General features: G+C 33.4%; 2 protein-coding genes across 5 annotated transcripts; both read right to left on the reverse strand.

Moving 5' to 3' along the window:
• Positions 1-1,025: 1,025 nt before the first annotated feature.
• LOC130655853 (MAM and LDL-receptor class A domain-containing protein 1-like) lies at positions 1,026-7,179 on the reverse strand. The gene is made up of 8 exons (XM_057458666.1): positions 7,163-7,179; positions 6,854-6,980; positions 5,814-6,518; positions 5,228-5,406; positions 5,013-5,150; positions 3,871-4,130; positions 3,604-3,712; positions 1,026-1,721 (listed from the first exon to the last, which is right to left on the reverse strand). The coding sequence occupies exons 3-8, from the start codon at positions 6,368-6,370 to the stop codon at positions 1,594-1,596; spliced, it is 1,371 nt and encodes a 456-aa protein (XP_057314649.1). The 5' UTR covers positions 6,371-6,518; positions 6,854-6,980; positions 7,163-7,179; the 3' UTR covers positions 1,026-1,593.
• LOC130655852 (A disintegrin and metalloproteinase with thrombospondin motifs 18-like) lies at positions 7,162-19,048 on the reverse strand. Of its 4 annotated transcripts, XR_008984764.1 has the most exons (16): positions 18,609-19,048; positions 18,203-18,464; positions 17,927-18,023; positions 17,720-17,850; positions 15,957-16,077; positions 15,208-15,443; positions 14,861-14,993; positions 14,443-14,569; positions 13,536-14,240; positions 12,965-13,143; positions 12,396-12,533; positions 11,934-12,193; positions 11,676-11,719; positions 11,024-11,157; positions 10,715-10,841; positions 10,238-10,379 (listed from the first exon to the last, which is right to left on the reverse strand). XR_008984764.1 is itself a non-coding variant. In XM_057458665.1 (14 exons), the coding sequence occupies exons 2-14, from the start codon at positions 18,353-18,355 to the stop codon at positions 7,218-7,220; spliced, it is 2,403 nt and encodes an 800-aa protein (XP_057314648.1). In that variant the 5' UTR covers positions 18,356-18,464; positions 18,609-19,048; the 3' UTR covers positions 7,162-7,217. The 4 variants fall into 4 exon arrangements, 1 of the variants encoding a protein (XP_057314648.1); XR_008984766.1 differs by lacking the exon at positions 11,676-11,719; XM_057458665.1 differs by lacking the exons at positions 10,715-10,841; positions 11,024-11,157; positions 11,676-11,719; ... (2 more) ...; positions 12,965-13,143; positions 13,536-14,240 and adding exons at positions 7,162-7,296; positions 7,815-7,858; positions 8,073-8,332; positions 8,535-8,672; positions 9,104-9,282 and having other exon boundaries at positions 9,675-10,379.
• Between the last annotated feature and the right edge of the window lie 4 nt (positions 19,049-19,052).

A 19,052-nucleotide genomic window follows, 5' to 3' on the forward strand; every position in this document is an offset into this window, starting at 1 on the left:
ATGCATTAACCCCAGTTACTTTACAAAACTATTACACTGCAAAACAAACATATGATAAGAAAATAGATTGAAATGAATAAACCCTTGTTTGTTTATGCATGTCTTGACAACAAGAGTAACAAATACGGTAGAATGATGAATTTCAAATATTTGTTATGTAACGTTTAAATATGACGTAAATGGACGGAATGTGACGGTGCAATTTAGTGACTTATTCTCTAATATCAGTCAAATTTGTACTACTGCTCCATTTTAAACATTTGTAAAGAGCTGCACCCTTATTTCTAATGCATGAAGCCATTTTGTCCTGCAAGAACTCATATACATGGACATGTCAAGATTTATGTGCTTGCATGTGCGACGAAGAATGTAGGCGTAATATGAGTAATAGTAGAAAATATGATGACGATGAAGTGCCAAGGCCACTCCATACACACCATCCTAAAAAAAGCCTTTTTTGAAGTTCTTTATTCGTGATTTTATGTAGCGATTAACGTTGTGCAACTTAGTTATTTATTTTGTGCGACATTATCCTGATCCGAAGTATGATACCCGTAGAGCTGTTAATAACAAGATCAGAACGAGGGAGTCACGCGAAGCACGTATGAACAGTGAAAATACTTTGGTAAAACGTTATAAGGATAATAATTGTGATGATTTCCGTGGAACCTCCTCAAACGGGACATCTATAAGATGGAAATCAAAGAATTATTTAAAAATGTAACAGGTACCAATGCAGGCAATTTCATAAGTGGACATCGCATAAAGGGGGCACTTTTTAGGTCCAGGGTCAACATTTTGGCTGAAATATACCTTCATAGCGGATTGATCAGAGCTAGAGGAATTTATACAATCTAAAATTCTGTCCTGTTGGGTCTCAAATATAGCCTTTTGTCAAAATTTGAAGGTACAAAAGGATATTTTTTCGCGGCGTTGAATTAATTTTATAACACAAACGTAGTGATATAATTTGACTATTTTAAATACGTACGAAATCGATGATTACTCCTCTCTATCATTTTTGTTGTCGACGAAGAAGATTTTGTTAAAAAAAAAATTTATTTCGTTCTAACAAAATAAATTAGAAAATAAGCTAATGTATTACAAATTACATTTTTTATATAATTTTACAAAAACAAAAAACTTTACAAGACTATGCAAAATAAATGATTTACATAAAATACTAACATTACAAACATTCATATTAGCGTATCAATGCAGTGTCTTTAACAAGCATAAAGCACGCGCAAACTTACTAACGACTTTATTTGAAATAGTGCAATGCTATAATTTCTTGTTTATAACTTAAACAAAACATACTGAAGAAGTTTTAAAATGGAAAGTCTTTTGAAAACGTACTGGTATTTGAATAACAGTAAATATAAACAAAATAGAGTAGCTTTTTAACCCCACTGATACAACAAAAATGACTAGCTTGGTGTCTCATTGTGCAAATACCAACTCTTTTGCAAGTTAATGATTCTTCCATCTGTATTGTAACATCTGCTATATCCAAGCTGTTGTAATGACTTGCTGACTTTATAAAGAATATTCACATGTTTCTTCTGGGACATGCCCGTCTTCGTTAACTAGTTACGTTAAAAATGCAGCGCAAGTTTTACAACAAAGATCTCGAAACGCTTTACTTATGATACAATAGTGACTTCTTTTCTTATGTTGGCAAAATGTTGAAATTTCTCGACAATTCATTGAAGTTAGAACTAAAAGAAAAAAATCATACAAAAATAAACTACTTACCGATTCTAATTAGTGGTGACTAAAGGACTCATTACACATACTAGAATAGAGACATATGCAAATACTTGTACAATATGATTATATTATATGAAACAGCTGTTAATATGCTTTGATTAATCAATAATTATCACCAAAATCAAGATAAATAAAAGTTTGAGGTGTACCCTAAACTTGAATCCAACGTTTAGATTTTTTACACCCGTTTTACTGTGCCATAAACGTCAAGAAATATTTAAGTGTTGTGCATCCCTGAAATAACAAACACTTTAACATACGCTTCCGTAAACCATGAAGACAACATGCCCAGTTAAAAATACTTTCTATTATTCGAAAAATCGATGTTTCACAGTATGAAATATTTAAAAATCGAAGGATGTTGTTACCCCGCCCTTCCTAACATCAGAATGGCGTTCAGCGTACATTTTCCGATTTGTGAGTCACCCCTGAGTGGTATGATGAAACTATAAATGACGTCATAAAAATAGTAAGAAAAATGAAAAACTAATTTCTAACAAATCTGTTTTTGGTCAAAAAGGAAATAAGGATTGAAAATTACCCTAGCTCCCACGTACTATCGTAGATATGTCGACGACATTTTTTGATGCTCTTTGATCATTATCATAATTTCTTTGATAATTAAAATAGGTTGTTCTAGCTCACAAACTCTACTAGGCATTAAAACAAGGGTTTGATAAGAACCCTTATTGACTTGAAAAACAAACAACGAGTTTTTTTCTTCTAAAATAGTTTTTCAACATATTTCTAATTATTAAATGACAAGCTAAGTTCACATTTCTTCTATTGGTCTAACGAAAAGGTAGCAGCATAACTAACCATTTATTGGTTAGTGTTGGATGGTTACTAAAAGTATAAGCAATTCATCAATTCTATAGGAATTAAGTATTAGTTGGCTTCAAATTACACAAAACTAAGAATTTGTACTCTTGTTAAGGTTTTATGAATCAGCTTTTGTGCTAGCTGTATTGCTTATTACGTAGGGTAGAACCACTGAACACTTTTCTTGTAGAACTATGAAGTATGGTAACAGTTTACACATTCCCAAACACCTGCAGATATGCCATGCTTGTACAATGATGTGTTCTACACTTTTTATTAAAACAATTCTATACGAACAATGAGATTGAGAAAGGCTAAAAATAACAATAAAATAAAATGACGATGCTGAAATTTTGTTGTTATTCTTTTTTCTTCCTGAAAACAAAACACGATAAATATGAGAAAATATATCTTTGGAGGCAGAAATTTTGGCAGAATTGTTGCGATTTTTAGAAACTTAAACTTAGATTTTACATCACAAATATATGTAACAAAAAATGAACAAAAAATAAAAGCAAAATATGGCAATTTCAAGTTAAACATGTAAAAAAAACCTCAGGCTGAAGCAAATTTATCAAAATATTGGATCATGATTGGTAACTCGAACTTAAAGACGGTTTGCACATTTTATGGTTGAAATCGGGTAATCGGGTGTTACCGATATGTCTGTTTCATATCTGTTTATTTTTCGGACATCTTTTTATTTTTTTTATTTTTTGGATATACTGTGCATTCTTGTGTTGCTCAGATGCTATTATACATTGTGGGTGGGCTCATACAACAACCATTGCAGTTCTGATTTGACAAAATCCTCGTTTGGTATATAGCAAGTAAACAATAAAAATGTTTACATGTACGAAACTTCACCAGTTTAATCATTATGTACTTGTTTCTATTTTTTTTCTTATTATAAATTGAAGTAATCAACATTATAAAAAATGTTTAGCTGTGCGAAGATTTCTTAAAAGTTAAAAAATCAGAGTCTTTACTAAACAAACAATGAATAACCTGGTATAGAGTGCTTTCCAATCTCCCCACATGATCTTTCGTGAAATTTGATGTCGTCAATAGCTATGTCTCCATAAAGGCAAAACCCGACGATACCCTCGATAACATACTACAAATTTCAAAAACAGTTTTTCTTAATACAAAATTATTCTAGTGGTATAAACGAAAAAGAGACTCAAAAACTAAGGGTGCAGTCCTTACACACGGAGTTTCCTGGTTAGTTAAAGATGTGGTTTATGCAGTAAATTGAAAGAAAAGCTTATTTACCTTAAAGCCTTTTAATGCTTCTGTCTCATTGGCAGTTATTTTCGCCTGTAACCAACTTCCACCTTGGTGAGCCTCTCTTTTAAACGCTACCCGTTCACCAAAACTTGATATGACGTACACACGTAACAGGCCTATGGATGGACCTTTCATATGATACCAAAACTCTAAACAGCCTTTCTCTGCATTAATGTATTTAGAACTCAATTGAGCCAGCTCTCCACGTTTTCTAGGTCGCGATGCTTCGATGGATGCGAAATAACCTACATTATAGTAAGTCAAAAGTAGAAATTACTTGTTCAAATTTGAGTGGAAACAATAAACATACGCAAAACACATTTTAAGTGTAAAAGCAATTTCAACGAAAAAGCGTCGACTAGTGCTAGGGTTGATAATCATCTACCTTTTTAGCACGATTTTGTTAAAAAATATATTTTAAGCATTTTTTGAGAAAGGGTTTTCCACAAATACGCGAAAGCGTGGATTTGTAAGGGAGGAGTCATTTCTCAACGTGAAATTGATGTTTACCGTACACTTTCAAGTCGTCAGTCATCCTTACGCTTTCAACAAAAAAATTATTTTCGCAAAAATGTTGAACATGCTCTCTATAAAAAAATATGCGCTTCTGAAGTGTACCTTCTATATAGAGCATGAATTTACCTGCCCGTTTTAAAATAAATTACATTACCAAAAATACTACAGAGCAATCCTGGCGCCGAAATTGGCTCTTAAAGTTACATTTAAAAGAGAATAACACAATAGAGTCAAAAGGTCATTTTCATTGATCTGATAAAGTCTTCTACATGTAAAAATTTCTATTGTTTATTTAATATCGCGAAACAAGGATTTTTTAAAATCATTTTTAAAACCTACACAAGCTTTCTAACAAGCATATTTATTGTGGAGTTTTAAGTTTTGAGTGAACTTACTTCCTTGCGCCCTAGTAAGATTTTAAATTTGGCAGAAAAATGTTGAGAGTTCCTACATGGCTTGACTGCAAAATGAATCAAATTGAGTGGCTGGATTTATATCTGTAAAATCTAATTTAAAGGAGTCAAAAATTGAAGTAATTTTCGTAGAGAATGGTGTAACAGAGAAGAATTATTTCAAAAAATAAAAAAAAAACGCAAAGAAACCTTTAATACCTGAGCGCGTTGTATGATCCTTCAACGGTCCAGTACCAACTGAAGGTGTAGATTTACCAACTGTCCAATCAAAATCATCGTCTTTAGTGTTTTCCCAATCACAGTAGGTTTGTGAATCAAAATTACAGAAAAGTTTATCTAAAAAGTTGCAAACAGTTGTTAGAAAATATCCTGCAACACTCCTTCAGACCAGAAAGAAAGTCCAAAAAACTTACTTGGTTTTACGCATAATTCTCTTTCACAACTTCTTTCTAATATCATATCTTCTTGTGCACATTCTTTAGGAGATAAGATTGTCTCATAATCTTCTGTTACACAGTAAGCTTCTCTTCTTTGGATACCACGTCCACAAGCTGCGCTGCAGCTACCCCACACAGTATAAGATACGTTGTAGCTAAAAATAATAGAGATTTAGCAAGGTGGATAATTGATAATATTGGGGGAATAATTTACAGAGTGGTGGTATTTCAAAGCACACTAAAAAAACGAAGAAGACTTAAAGAGTACTATTATTTAGAATGTTTTACCCGACGGTAATCAATGTTTTAATTTCAGTTGGTTCAAATCAATAAAGATGAAAATCTTTAAAAGAATTGTTTAATTGGACATATATTTACGTCAGTGCCTTTTCTTCTACCCCAAACATCGTAGGAAGGGGTTATTAAAAACAAGGAGTTTACAAGAGCATGTTTTAAGGTCTTTTCAATAAAAATTAAAAAAGTACTTTAATAATTCAAGGTTGCTAGAATGTTTTTCAATTTTTTATTCATATAACAAAGTCGTGAAAAACAAAACGCTTACCGTAAGCATTTTCTTTCGTAACAAGAAACACTCTCTGGTGGTTTTTCACCGAAACATTTGTCTGCAGCTGCATTCTGATTGGTTGCTTTATCAACACACTGTATTGTTCTTTCTTTTGTTCCTTTGTCACACGTGACTGAACACGGACTCGATTCAACAATATCCCAAGCATATTCTGGACATTGTCGTTCATTACATCGCACAATTCTCTGTGGTGAAGGACCATCACAGTATCGATTTTCAACAGACAACTTAGTCTTCTCATTTACGCAATACACTATTCGAACTTTATACCCTCCTCCACAGGTCTGCGAACATTTCCCTTCTAAGTGAACGCACCATATGAAGATATCGCACTCTTGTATATTACAAGGCTCCAAAACATTTGGCTTACCCTTTGTGTCACACTTAAGGGGATTAACTATGCTTTTACTTTCGCCATCAATACATGTTACTGTTCGAGTGCGAGTACCAACTCCGCATGATTTCGAGCAACTTTTCCACACGCCTGTTAACCAATTGTACATTCGTGGACGTTCTTTAGTAGGACACTGCATTGATGTAATCGGAGCTTTCTGTGAACAAAAAGAACGATCCGCTAGAAGGTTGTCAAATACGTTTAAGCATTCCACAACTCGAGCTTTTCTGGAAGCAGAACCGCAAGTTTTAGAGCATTTACTCCATTGTTTGATGACCCATTGAAACCTAAAAAAGTAAGGTTTTTTACAAACTTTCTAACTATTATATTTGAATGAGAAGAATAACAATGAGTCATGATGCACTTCTGGGGTTGGACCCTTTCAAATAAAAAATCTCCGCCATAGGTCCTTGCACCCTCCCATATCTCAAGAAAAAATCCCAGGGGCCACAAAAATTAATTTTCAAAAAAATGTTTGCCCCTTGTCTTGGGAAAATGAGTAAATTATGTAAGCTATGTTTTTTTTAATCACAATTTGCAACTAAAGTTTGTCTATATCTGAAGTTACTCGAGAAAAAAGTTCTATTGCTTATAAAGTCTTAAGTCCTTAAACTAAACTCACTTTCTTCGGCATTCTTGCAAATTACAATATCTAATATAAAGCGGTTTTTTCTGATATCGACAATGTTTGTGATTAACTTCTTGTGAATCTTGTAAGCGAATACAAGCAACTACAGATTGTTGTTTTCCTGTAAAGAAAAAAACAACAATATAATCACATGCACTGCAAAGGCAACCTGCTTTATTTACCGATTTATATTCTTACTCGTTCACTCACATAATTTATTCATTCATTTATTTATTAACCCTTTTATACTCGATCAATTATTCTATTATACCTATTATGGATTAAACAAAAAAAATTACCCACCTGCACCACAGGAGCTGGAGCATGTTTGCCATCTTTTAATCTTGTAATTGGTACGTTACTTTCTCAGTGATTGGATTAAAGTATTCATAAACCAATGAAAGAGGTCGTATGCGTTCACTGGAAAATGTGTACGTCTGCGGAAGGAAAAATAAATTGTCTATAAAAGTAGCCTTAATATGAAGTTTCATTTAGACGGTGAAACGAAAATTTCAGTCTAGTCTTAAACAATGATTGGATTAAATGAAACTTAGGTTAGTATTTTCTGCCTCAAAATTTTATTTTAAACACGAGATGTCTGAAATGAAACTTGTGAACGTGCACAAAGCTATTGAACAAGTTTAAAAAGCTGTTTCCCATGTGTATAAGTTTGCACAACCCTGACTTAAAAAACTTCATACATAAACGACGAAATTTTAATGTGGTTAGAAATCTTACTTCTGGTGCATATATAGGCTACTAAAGATGTCGCAAAAGTGGAAACTTCTGACGAATGAATCATTTTTGAGTAAAACTTGAAACAACCAAAGTAGAAAAAACACGCTTACTCAACTTAACACAAGCACCTTAAAAAAATGTGAGTGAGACTATTTTTTTGCATTTTCACATTATACATTTTAAAATCATTATAATTAAGCAAATAAAGTAAACCTACAACGACATCGATATCTTTTTGAAGAGGACCTTGACATGAACGTACTAAAATGGAGAGCTTTGCATGCATAAATTATTTTTTCAATGGTCTTGCATTGTGTTGGCAACCTCAAATGCAATTTTTATATTTATTAGTCCAATACTGTCAGAAATATTTATGCATGTATTGGTATTTTTGTAGTTTTATCTTATCCATAATTTAATCGTTTATTATTACTTAACACAACTGGTAAAGCAGTATATCAAAACAAAAAAATACCTTGTAGCCTGATGCTGCTTCTGTCTCGTTGGCAAGTATTTTTGCCTGCAACCAACGTCCACCTTGGTGAGCCTCTCTTTCAAACGCTACCCGCTCACCAAGGCTAGATACAGCGCGAACTCGTAACTGGCCTACCGATGGACCTTTCATGTAATACCAAAACTCCAGACAGCCTTTTTTCATCTTGAGGTATTTTGAGGTTAATTCAGCTTTATGGCCACGTTTTCTAGGTCGAGATGCTTCGATGTATGCGAAATAACCTGAATTATTGTAAGTTAAAAGTAGAAATTACTTGTTTAAAGTGGTGTGTGGAAAACAAATACATAAATAAGTGAACCCTCAGACTAGGTTTTAATTTATAATCAAGGATTTTTTTTTGTGAAAAAAAGTTTAACAAAAATATGTGCAAGTAAAAAAGGATAAGGAAAATTACGTATACTCATTTGTTTTCACAATGCTTACCTGAACGCGTTGTATGATCTTTCGACGGGCCAGTATTAATTGAAGGTGTAGATTTACCAATTGTCCAATCAAAATCATCGTCTTTAGTGTTTTCCCAATCACAGTAGGTTTGTGAATCAAAATTACAGAAAAGTTTATCTAAAAAGTTAAAAACATTGCCTAGACATAAAAATACATCAAAATAAATTCCAGTATTCCCAACTCATCTACTTCGGGATATCTATCAGAATCTCAGGTTCAATTTTTCTGATTTTATACGCTTTTCTTGATCTTTTTTTATTTTTTAAACAAGTTTGGAGTCAGAAATGACCACCAAGTATATGCACCGATGTAAAAATGAATCTTCTCTGATAGACATCATGTACTCTGAAAAATTAAGATTAGTTAAAAAACATCGAGAAGACATTGTGTATTTTGTTTCCCTAATTTCCATTTGAAGTTATTTGCGTAATGCCTAATCCTCCTTCAATTTTGAGATCTTTCCCATATAGACCTCCCACCGAAACGAAGTATCCTATCACATAAGTGGAGTTCAGAAAGGACAGCTACAGTAACTTTAAAATATCTACCTGATCTCGCGCATGGTGTTCTTTGACAGCTTCTCTTTAATAACAAATCTCCCTTTGCACATTCTTTAGGAGATAAGATCGTCTCATAGTTTTCTGATACACAGTAAGCTTCTCTCTTCTGGATACCACGTCCACAAGCTGCACTACAACTACCCCATGTGGTATAGGCTACATTGAAGCTAAATATAATACAAACAATTGATACAAACAATATTTGATAATATTTCGAAGCAGATTTTCCATGCAACGGAACTGAAAACTTTGATTTCAAACACTAATTGCGTTTCTGTCTACAGTAAAGTGGATTTTAAAAGTTTTTAAAATAAAGGAACTGGAAATTTTGAGCATACTTGCAGTGGGCAGTCATCAGAGAGGCTGTTGAGTATTACTTGGAACTTTCTACTAATTAAGCAGAGAAAAACCAAGGGGAAAATAAAAAAAGTGACCGTGTATTGGATTTAAAATATGAGGTCTCCTTTTCACCATCTTTCCACCCATTATCATCCTTATCAGAATAAAAAATAAATCTTTTTTTTTTTTACTTTACATATTGCAAAAACCAATTGCTTACCCTGGACATTTTCTTTCGTAACAAGAAACACTCTCTGGTGGTTTTTCACCGAAACATTTGTCTGCAGCTGCATTCTGATTGGTTGCTTTATCAACACACTGTATTGTTCTTTCTTTTGTTCCTTTGTCACACGTGACTGAACACGGACTCGATTCAACAATATCCCAAGCATATTCTGGACATTGTCGTTCATTACATCGCACAATTCTCTGTGGTGAAGGACCATCACAGTATCGATTTTCAACAGACAACTTAGTCTTCTCATTTACGCAATACACTATTCGAACTTTATACCCTCCTCCACAGGTCTGCGAACATTTCCCTTCTAAGTGAACGCACCATATGAAGATATCGCACTCTTGTATATTACAAGGCTCCAAAACATTTGGCTTACCCTTTGTGTCACACTTAAGGGGATTAACTATGCTTTTACTTTCGCCATCAATACATGTTACTGTTCGAGTGCGAGTACCAACTCCGCATGATTTCGAGCAACTTTTCCACACGCCTGCTAACCAATTGTACATTCGTGGACGTTCTTTAGTAGGACACTGCATTGATGTAATCGGAGCTTTCTGTGAACAAAAAGAACGATCCGCTAGAAGGTTGTCAAATACGTTTAAGCATTCCACAACTCGAGCTTTTCTGGAAGCAGAACCGCAAGTTTTAGAGCATTTACTCCATTGTTTGATGACCCATTGAAACCTAAAAAAGTAAGGTTTTTTACAAACTTTCTAACTATTATATTTGAATGAGAAGAATAACAATGAGTCATGATGCACTTCTGGGGTTGGACCCTTTCAAATAAAAAATCTCCGCCATAGGTCCTTGCACCCTCCCATATCTCAAGAAAAAATCCCAGGGGCCACAAAAATTAATTTTCAAAAAAATGTTTGCCCCTTGTCTTGGGAAAATGAGTAAATTATGTAAGCTATGTTTTTTTTAATCACAATTTGCAACTAAAGTTTGTCTATATCTGAAGTTACTCGAGAAAAAAGTTCTATTGCTTATAAAGTCTTAAGTCCTTAAACTAAACTCACTTTCTTCGGCATTCTTGCAAATTACAATATCTAATATAAAGCGGTTTTTTCTGATATCGACAATGTTTGTGATTAACTTCTTGTGAATCTTGTAAGCGAATACAAGCAACTACAGATTGTTGTTTTCCTGTAAAGAAAAAAACAACAATATAATCACATGCACTGCAAAGGCAACCTGCTTTATTTACCGATTTATATTCTTACTCGTTCACTCACATAATTTATTCATTCATTTATTTATTAACCCTTTTATACTCGATCAATTATTCTATTATACCTATTATGGATTAAACAAAAAAAATTACCCACCTGCACCACAGGAGCTGGAGCATGTTTGCCATCTTTTAATCTTGTAATTGGTACGTTACTTTCTCAGTGATTGGATTAAAGTATTCATAAACCAATGAAAGAGGTCGTATGCGTTCACTGGAAAATGTGTACGTCTGCGGAAGGAAAAATAAATTGTCTATAAAAGTAGCCTTAATATGAAGTTTCATTTAGACGGTGAAACGAAAATTTCAGTCTAGTCTTAAACAATGATTGGATTAAATGAAACTTAGGTTAGTATTTTCTGCCTCAAAATTTTATTTTAAACACGAGATGTCTGAAATGAAACTTGTGAACGTGCACAAAGCTATTGAACAAGTTTAAAAAGCTGTTTCCCATGTGTATAAGTTTGCACAACCCTGACTTAAAAAACTTCATACATAAACGACGAAATTTTAATGTGGTTAGAAATCTTACTTCTGGTGCATATATAGGCTACTAAAGATGTCGCAAAAGTGGAAACTTCTGACGAATGAATCATTTTTGAGTAAAACTTGAAACAACCAAAGTAGAAAAAACACGCTTACTCAACTTAACACAAGCACCTTAAAAAAATGTGAGTGAGACTATTTTTTTGCATTTTCACATTATACATTTTAAAATCATTATAATTAAGCAAATAAAGTAAACCTACAACGACATCGATATCTTTTTGAAGAGGACCTTGACATGAACGTACTAAAATGGAGAGCTTTGCATGCATAAATTATTTTTTCAATGGTCTTGCATTGTGTTGGCAACCTCAAATGCAATTTTTATATTTATTAGTCCAATACTGTCAGAAATATTTATGCATGTATTGGTATTTTTGTAGTTTTATCTTATCCATAATTTAATCGTTTATTATTACTTAACACAACTGGTAAAGCAGTATATCAAAACAAAAAAATACCTTGTAGCCTGATGCTGCTTCTGTCTCGTTGGCAAGTATTTTTGCCTGCAACCAACGTCCACCTTGGTGAGCCTCTCTTTCAAACGCTACCCGCTCACCAAGGCTAGATACAGCGCGAACTCGTAACTGGCCTACCGATGGACCTTTCATGTAATACCAAAACTCCAGACAGCCTTTTTTCATCTTGAGGTATTTTGAGGTTAATTCAGCTTAATGGCCACGTTTTCTAGGTCGAGATGCTTCGATGTATGCGAAATAACCTGAATTATTGTAAGTTAAAAGTAGAAATTACTTGTTTAAAGTGGTGTGTGGAAAACAAATACATAAATAAGTGAACCCTCAGACTAGGTTTTAATTTATAATCAAGGATTTTTTTTTGTGAAAAAAAGTTTAACAAAAATATGTGCAAGTAAAAAAGGATAAGGAAAATTACGTATACTCATTTGTTTTCACAATGCTTACCTGAACGCGTTGTATGATCTTTCGACGGGCCAGTATTAATTGAAGGTGTAGATTTACCAATTGTCCAATCAAAATCATCGTCTTTAGTGTTTTCCCAATCACAGTAGGTTTGTGAATCAAAATTACAGAAAAGTTTATCTAAAAAGTTAAAAACATTGCCTAGACATAAAAATACATCAAAATAAATTCCAGTATTCCCAACTCATCTACTTCGGGATATCTATCAGAATCTCAGGTTCAATTTTTCTGATTTTATACGCTTTTCTTGATCTTTTTTTATTTTTTAAACAAGTTTGGAGTCAGAAATGACCACCAAGTATATGCACCGATGTAAAAATGAATCTTCTCTGATAGACATCATGTACTCTGAAAAATTAAGATTAGTTAAAAAACATCGAGAAGACATTGTGTATTTTGTTTCCCTAATTTCCATTTGAAGTTATTTGCGTAATGCCTAATCCTCCTTCAATTTTGAGATCTTTCCCATATAGACCTCCCACCGAAACGAAGTATCCTATCACATAAGTGGAGTTCAGAAAGGACAGCTACAGTAACTTTAAAATATCTACCTGATCTCGCGCATGGTGTTCTTTGACAGCTTCTCTTTAATAACAAATCTCCCTTTGCACATTCTTTAGGAGATAAGATCGTCTCATAGTTTTCTGATACACAGTAAGCTTCTCTCTTCTGGATACCACGTCCACAAGCTGCACTACAACTACCCCATGTGGTATAGGCTACATTGAAGCTAAATATAATACAAACAATTGATACAAACAATATTTGATAATATTTCGAAGCAGATTTTCCATGCAACGGAACTGAAAACTTTGATTTCAAACACTAATTGCGTTTCTGTCTACAGTAAAGTGGATTTTAAAAGTTTTTAAAATAAAGGAACTGGAAATTTTGAGCATACTTGCAGTGGGCAGTCATCAGAGAGGCTGTTGAGTATTACTTGGAACTTTCTACTAATTAAGCAGAGAAAAACCAAGGGGAAAATAAAAAAAGTGACCGTGTATTGGATTTAAAATATGAGGTCTCCTTTTCACCATCTTTCCACCCATTATCATCCTTATCAGAATAAAAAATAAATCTTTTTTTTTTTTACTTTACATATTGCAAAAACCAATTGCTTACCCTGGACATTTTCTTTCGTAACAAGAAATGATTTTTGGGGGCTTTTTATGCAAGCATTTTTTGTCAGCTGTGTTCTGATTGGTTGCTTTATCAACACACTGTATTGTTCTTTCTTTTGTTCCGTTTCCACACGTGACTGAACACGGACTCGATTCAACAATACCCCAAGCATATTCAGGACATTGTTGTTCATTGCACCGCACTATTCTCTGCGGTGAAGGACCATCGCAGTATCGATTCTCAACAAATAACTTAGTCTTCTCGTTAACGCAATACACTATACGAACTTTATACCCTCCTCCACAGGTCTGCGAACATTTCCCTTCTAAGTGAACGCGCCATATGAAGATATCGCACTCTTGTATGTTACAAGGCTCCAAAACGTTTGGCTTGCTTTTAGTGACACATTTGACGTCATCAACAGTGTTTTTACTTTCGGCATCAATGCATTTTACTGTTCGAGTGCGGGTACCAATTCCGCATGATTTCGAGCAACTTTTCCATTCGCCTGTGGTCCATTTATATACTCGTGGGCATTCTTTGGTGGGGCATCGTATTGTTGTGATGGGAGTTCTTCGAGGACAAAAAGAAGGTTGGGTTAAAACATTTTCAAATACATTTAAACATTCTACAACTCGAGTTTTTCTAGAATCTGCACCGCACGTCTTAGAACAGTCGCTCCATTTCCTGATGACCCATTTGAACCTGAAAGAAATAGGTTAATAGTAGCTTCTGAGACGGTCAGATGTTAATGATGAAGATGAGGAAACCAATCATTTTTATCAATATTATGTAAATGTTCATTTACAGTCAAATTTTAAAAAAAGGCATTATACAGTTACGAAAATACGTCATCATGAAAATCTATACGCAATCCTCATACATTGTTCCAACAAGCTAAACTTACTTTCTTCGGCATTCTTGCAAATTACAAGATCTTATATAAAGCGGCTTTTTCTGATGTCGACAATGTTTGTGATTAACTTCTTGTGAATCTTGTAAGCGAATGCAAGCAACTACAGATTGTTGTTTTCCTATAAAAAGGTGAAAACAAATATAATCGAATGCATCCCTTCTGTTTGTATTCTTTCTTTCTTTCTTTCTTTCTTTCTTTCTTTCTTTCTTTCTTTCTTTCTTTCTTTCTTTCTTTCTTTCTTTCTTTCTTTCTTTCTTTATCCTTTTATTCACTAATTCATGTATTTATATAGTAATTTCTTAGTTTGTTAGTCACTCATTCGCTTATTAACACAATTTTTGCATTAATACTTCATCAAATATCTATCGGTCAATTATTTACAATTTGTGCACTTGTACGTCCGACCCACCTGTGCCACAAGAACGAGAGCATGTTTGCCATCTGTTAATCTTGTATTGGTACGTTACTTTCCCACTGATTGGACCAAAGTATTCATAAGCCAATGAAAGAGGTCGTATTCGTTCACTGGTAAAAGTGTACGCCTGCAAAAATAAATAAATAAACGTGCACAAAGACGACGCATGGTCGCAAAAGTGGCGGGAAAATATCACGGCAAAACATTTCATGAGTAAGACTTTAAACAAACGGATTCCTCATGCGGAATACAATTTTAACACAAGCATTTTTATAAAATGTGGTATCTTTACCATTATACATTTTAAAATCATTATAATTAAGCAAATAAAGTAAACCTACAACGACATCGATATCTTTTTGAAGAGGACCTTGACATGAAATGTGTTGAAAACCATTAGAAACTTTCTGAAAGTGGAAAGAAACGCCATCAATCACAAAATAATCTTCATACTTCGTACTCAAGTAGATACTGTTGTGAAACATTTTACGTAAGCCGATATAATGTGGTTTATGTGATGTTTCCGTTATGTTGATAAACGTTGAATCTTTCGATAGCTTGAGAAAAATTTCGTAATCTAAAACATCAAGAAAGTAACGTTTTTAACAGGCAATCTATGATCTATGATGATGATGGCAAAAAATACTACTGGGTGTGAGAAAACAAATTTTGCCTAAAATAGTATTTTTATGTGACACAAAAAGCAACATTTTTATGTTACCATTATCAAATTTGTTTATCCTGCTAAATTTAAACGAATCACGAAACATTTTTGAAACAATGTTAGCTTAACACATTATATTTAGGTGACCAAAACCCATTGTTTTTATGTTCTATTCGTTCACTCTGTGCCAAACTTTGTTTAAAAAGGGATTGACGCCAGTCAATCAGTTAATCTGTCTTAAAAAACCACTAAGGGCATGGAAACGGTACTCATGCAAGAGAATCATATCATAGTGAGATAAAAATGATCTTACCATGACTGCAGAGTCTGTTTAAATACATTTTATCAGAAAGCTTTCAAAAAGACACGCAATACAAGAGTACTGTAGATTTATCAAAAAAAATACACTTTAATCCCACTAATTACCTTTCGCTGGAGTTAATTCTGATTTGGCAGTTCGTCTTATACATGACGAGCCGTCGCCACCACAAACCATACAGTTATCAAATGTTAAAGTGGAACCAAACTTATTATCACATCCAAATTTCTATGATACATAAAAATTGTATTTACCTTGTACTTGGTGTTGTTGGCACAAACAGAATACACAAATAATACAGGATGCTTATAATAAACGCGAAATTGTTCACAAAAACATATAGTGCACCACTTTTCAATTTTTTTTACCTTAGTAATTTGAAAGTTATATTTTTTCAAAAGCTGCACAATAATAACACCTGCATTGTTAAAAGTTTTGTAACTTGTGAATTTAATCTATTTTTCAATGTTTAGTTCTTAGCATGGGAGTATTAACAGATAATGACTAAATTTGGGTATTGTTAACCATCTGGATTTTACAAGTGTGCAATACAAGTTTAGCCATTCTGATTGGCTTAGCGCTCTTGACGACGGGCTGATATGAAGCGGTATTGCCCGTCGTCAAGAAAAAGGTTGCTTAAAATGTAAACAAGCACGACAAAACAAGTTTCAAGAAGCATTCGAAACGATTATACCTCTAACTCCTACAATACATTATCGAGAAAAACATTTCAAAGGAAAGAAACAATGTCAAGTTTTACTGTTGAAGTACCCAGATTTTGTGTCAATAAATTTGTCTACAAGCTTCTTTAACATAGCTGGTAACTATCTACATTGCCTCTCAAAAACAATGATGAGATATCCAGTTTTATCGAAAATGCAAAATACAGGACGACCAATTTTTTAACAACTGCATCCTTCCTTATTTGCAGACTCGTTCCTTCAGTTTTTTTAGTTATCCAGTCAACAATAAAAATCGTGAAAGCCCATGTTATTCTTGGCTACCTAACTAATAAAAAAATCTTTAATATTCGCTGTGTCTCAACTTTAGTTGCACATACAACTCTACACATTCAAACATCGTAATGTTTTGTTTACAAAGATTTATTAAATAATGAGTTTCGCATTTTGATAGTATGTTTCTGTTTTTAGACAGGACTGTTTGGAATTTTGACCTCGAGTTTCAACAAAAGTAGTAAATTATATTCTTATTTAAAACCGAATTTCTGATTTTTAGACGGTTAACAAATACAATAATAACCGACTACGTCTTGCTGTACCAAAATTATCGCTCTAGTCTTTACAGCAAGCTTGCAAGCTCGGTCGGCAATTAGACCTTGGACGATATTTTGCGGTATAGCTAGGCGTAATCAGTTAATATTGTATTACTAATAGAAATATAAGTCTAACTCTTGGTATCTTTCACATATCAGAGTTCTATGTTCTGTGTGTAAATCACTACTCTGATATCAAGAATCAACTGGAGGAGTCTTTAAATTTGTGCTTTAAGAATGTGGAAATAATTAAAAGAACAATGACACAAAAATTGTATTACAAATGATGGATTGAGCACCCAGGAGAATATTTTAAACCACCCTTTAACAAAGGAAGGGGAGTATTTAAGAAATGGAGAATAAACGAGAGGGTAGGTTGGTACAACAAATTGAATTTGCCACTCTTTTAATCTTTCCTCTCTCTGAAATACACACAACAACTAAAGTCAACTTTGTCGATATTAACGTTAATTAATACAGTATTTTAATTACACTCACTTAAATTCCAATAAGTTGCTCACTCGTATTTAAATAGACCCTTAAGTAGGGCATTTATGGTATAACTGAACAATCTTGATTCACCACAAATTTTCTAACCTTGCATACTCCTTGAATACACATATCACTGCTCCTATTGGAATAGCATTTCGTTCCATCTTTAACTTTTATGCCCATTTTAAAAGATTGTGCATTGCGTGAACGACAGGAAATCACACAGGGATTCTGATCTGGAAAATAGAGAACATTTTAAATGTTTCAACTATTATTCTAGTTAAGAAGGGATTATATTCTATATTTCCATACCTTTCTGATCAGAATTACACAATCCAGCCACCACTGATATGTCATCTATAGCAATATTACTAGTCCAATATACTCCACGAACAGCTTCAACCACAATCTATGAATACAAGTTGATAAAAGACATTCTAGCATTGTTACTTACAATGCCAAATTAACTATTCACATTTATTCTACAAGTACATGCAAATATAGATAATATTGCCTATAATAAAGCAAGCTTGGAAGGGGATAACAAAAAGCACACGAAATGATTTAAAAAATGAGAAAACGGTTTACTCTGTAGTTAGCAACAGAATGCAAAGAAATTTGCATCTTCTTCCAGCCATCTTGTTGGTTTCCTGATTTATTCCATACTTCCTGTTCAGTACTATTCGCATACAGAAGTTTAATTTTTAGGCTACCTATATCTCTACCGTACATATAAAACATATTGAAACAAATTCGTGGTGCTCTGATATTTGGACTGATCAATCTAGCAACATCTCCTTTTTTCACTTTGTTGTCGTAAGATATAGATCTTCAATGAAGACGTATTTGCCTAAAAGTTTAGTGACATCGGAAAAAATGTGTAAAAGTAAAATTATTTAACTCAGTATGGGGAATTTATGGCTTCAAACTTGCTTTACAATTTTTCTAAGAGAAAAAAAAGGACTTGGTAAATTGGAGATTAAAAAATGCAGACCTTTTTCATTTTTAAATGTATGATCATTGGAAGGACCAGTTTTGTAGCTTTTTGTTTTTCCACTATTCATTCGCCAATCCATATTGTTATTAAGACTATTTTTCCAATTGCAAAATCCTTCTTCAAATGAGCAGTTGACATTATTATATCTTTGTTTCACTTAAAACAGAAAGATCAATATATAAATTAGATTATATGTCAATGGTTTTGCATAACTTTTTTACAACTGATCAACATGCACCTACTTTTACAGAATTTATTTTTGCATGAAGAAGTGGAAAAACATCATTCCTTGGAACAAGTTTCACTATTATCCTGTAAAAATGATACCTACATCTCATTTCAATAGCTTTATCTGTGTACAACACCCATCTTCTTGGTTTCAAGTTTGTACACTGTTCTGTGCGAATTGCTTTATATGACTTTAAGATTGGACATGGCTGT

The sequence above is a fragment of the Hydractinia symbiolongicarpus genome, chromosome 8, assembly GCF_029227915.1.
Source record: "Hydractinia symbiolongicarpus strain clone_291-10 chromosome 8, HSymV2.1, whole genome shotgun sequence".
NCBI classification, from domain to species: domain Eukaryota; kingdom Metazoa; phylum Cnidaria; class Hydrozoa; order Anthoathecata; family Hydractiniidae; genus Hydractinia; species Hydractinia symbiolongicarpus.

Coding starts and splice junctions, on each gene's coding strand:
- LOC130655853 (XM_057458666.1), bottom strand. CDS start 6,370: ATGCAGTGTCCTACTAAAGAACGTCCACGAATGTACAATTGGTTAACA. Junction 5,151..5,227: donor AGAATTATGCGTAAAACCAA/GTAAGTTTTTTG, acceptor GCAACTTTTTAG/ATAAACTTTTCTGTAATTTT. Junction 4,131..5,012: donor GGATCATACAACGCGCTCAG/GTATTAAAGGTT, acceptor ACTATAATGTAG/GTTATTTCGCATCCATCGAA.
- LOC130655852 (XM_057458665.1), bottom strand. CDS start 18,355: ATGTTTTATATGTACGGTAGAGATATAGGTAGCCTAAAAATTAAACTT. Junction 14,994..15,207: donor AAAAAGATATCGATGTCGTT/GTAGGTTTACTT, acceptor TTATTTTTGCAG/GCGTACACTTTTACCAGTGA. Junction 10,380..14,442: donor TTGCAAGAATGCCGAAGAAA/GTAAGTTTAGCT, acceptor TTACTTTTTTAG/GTTTCAATGGGTCATCAAAC.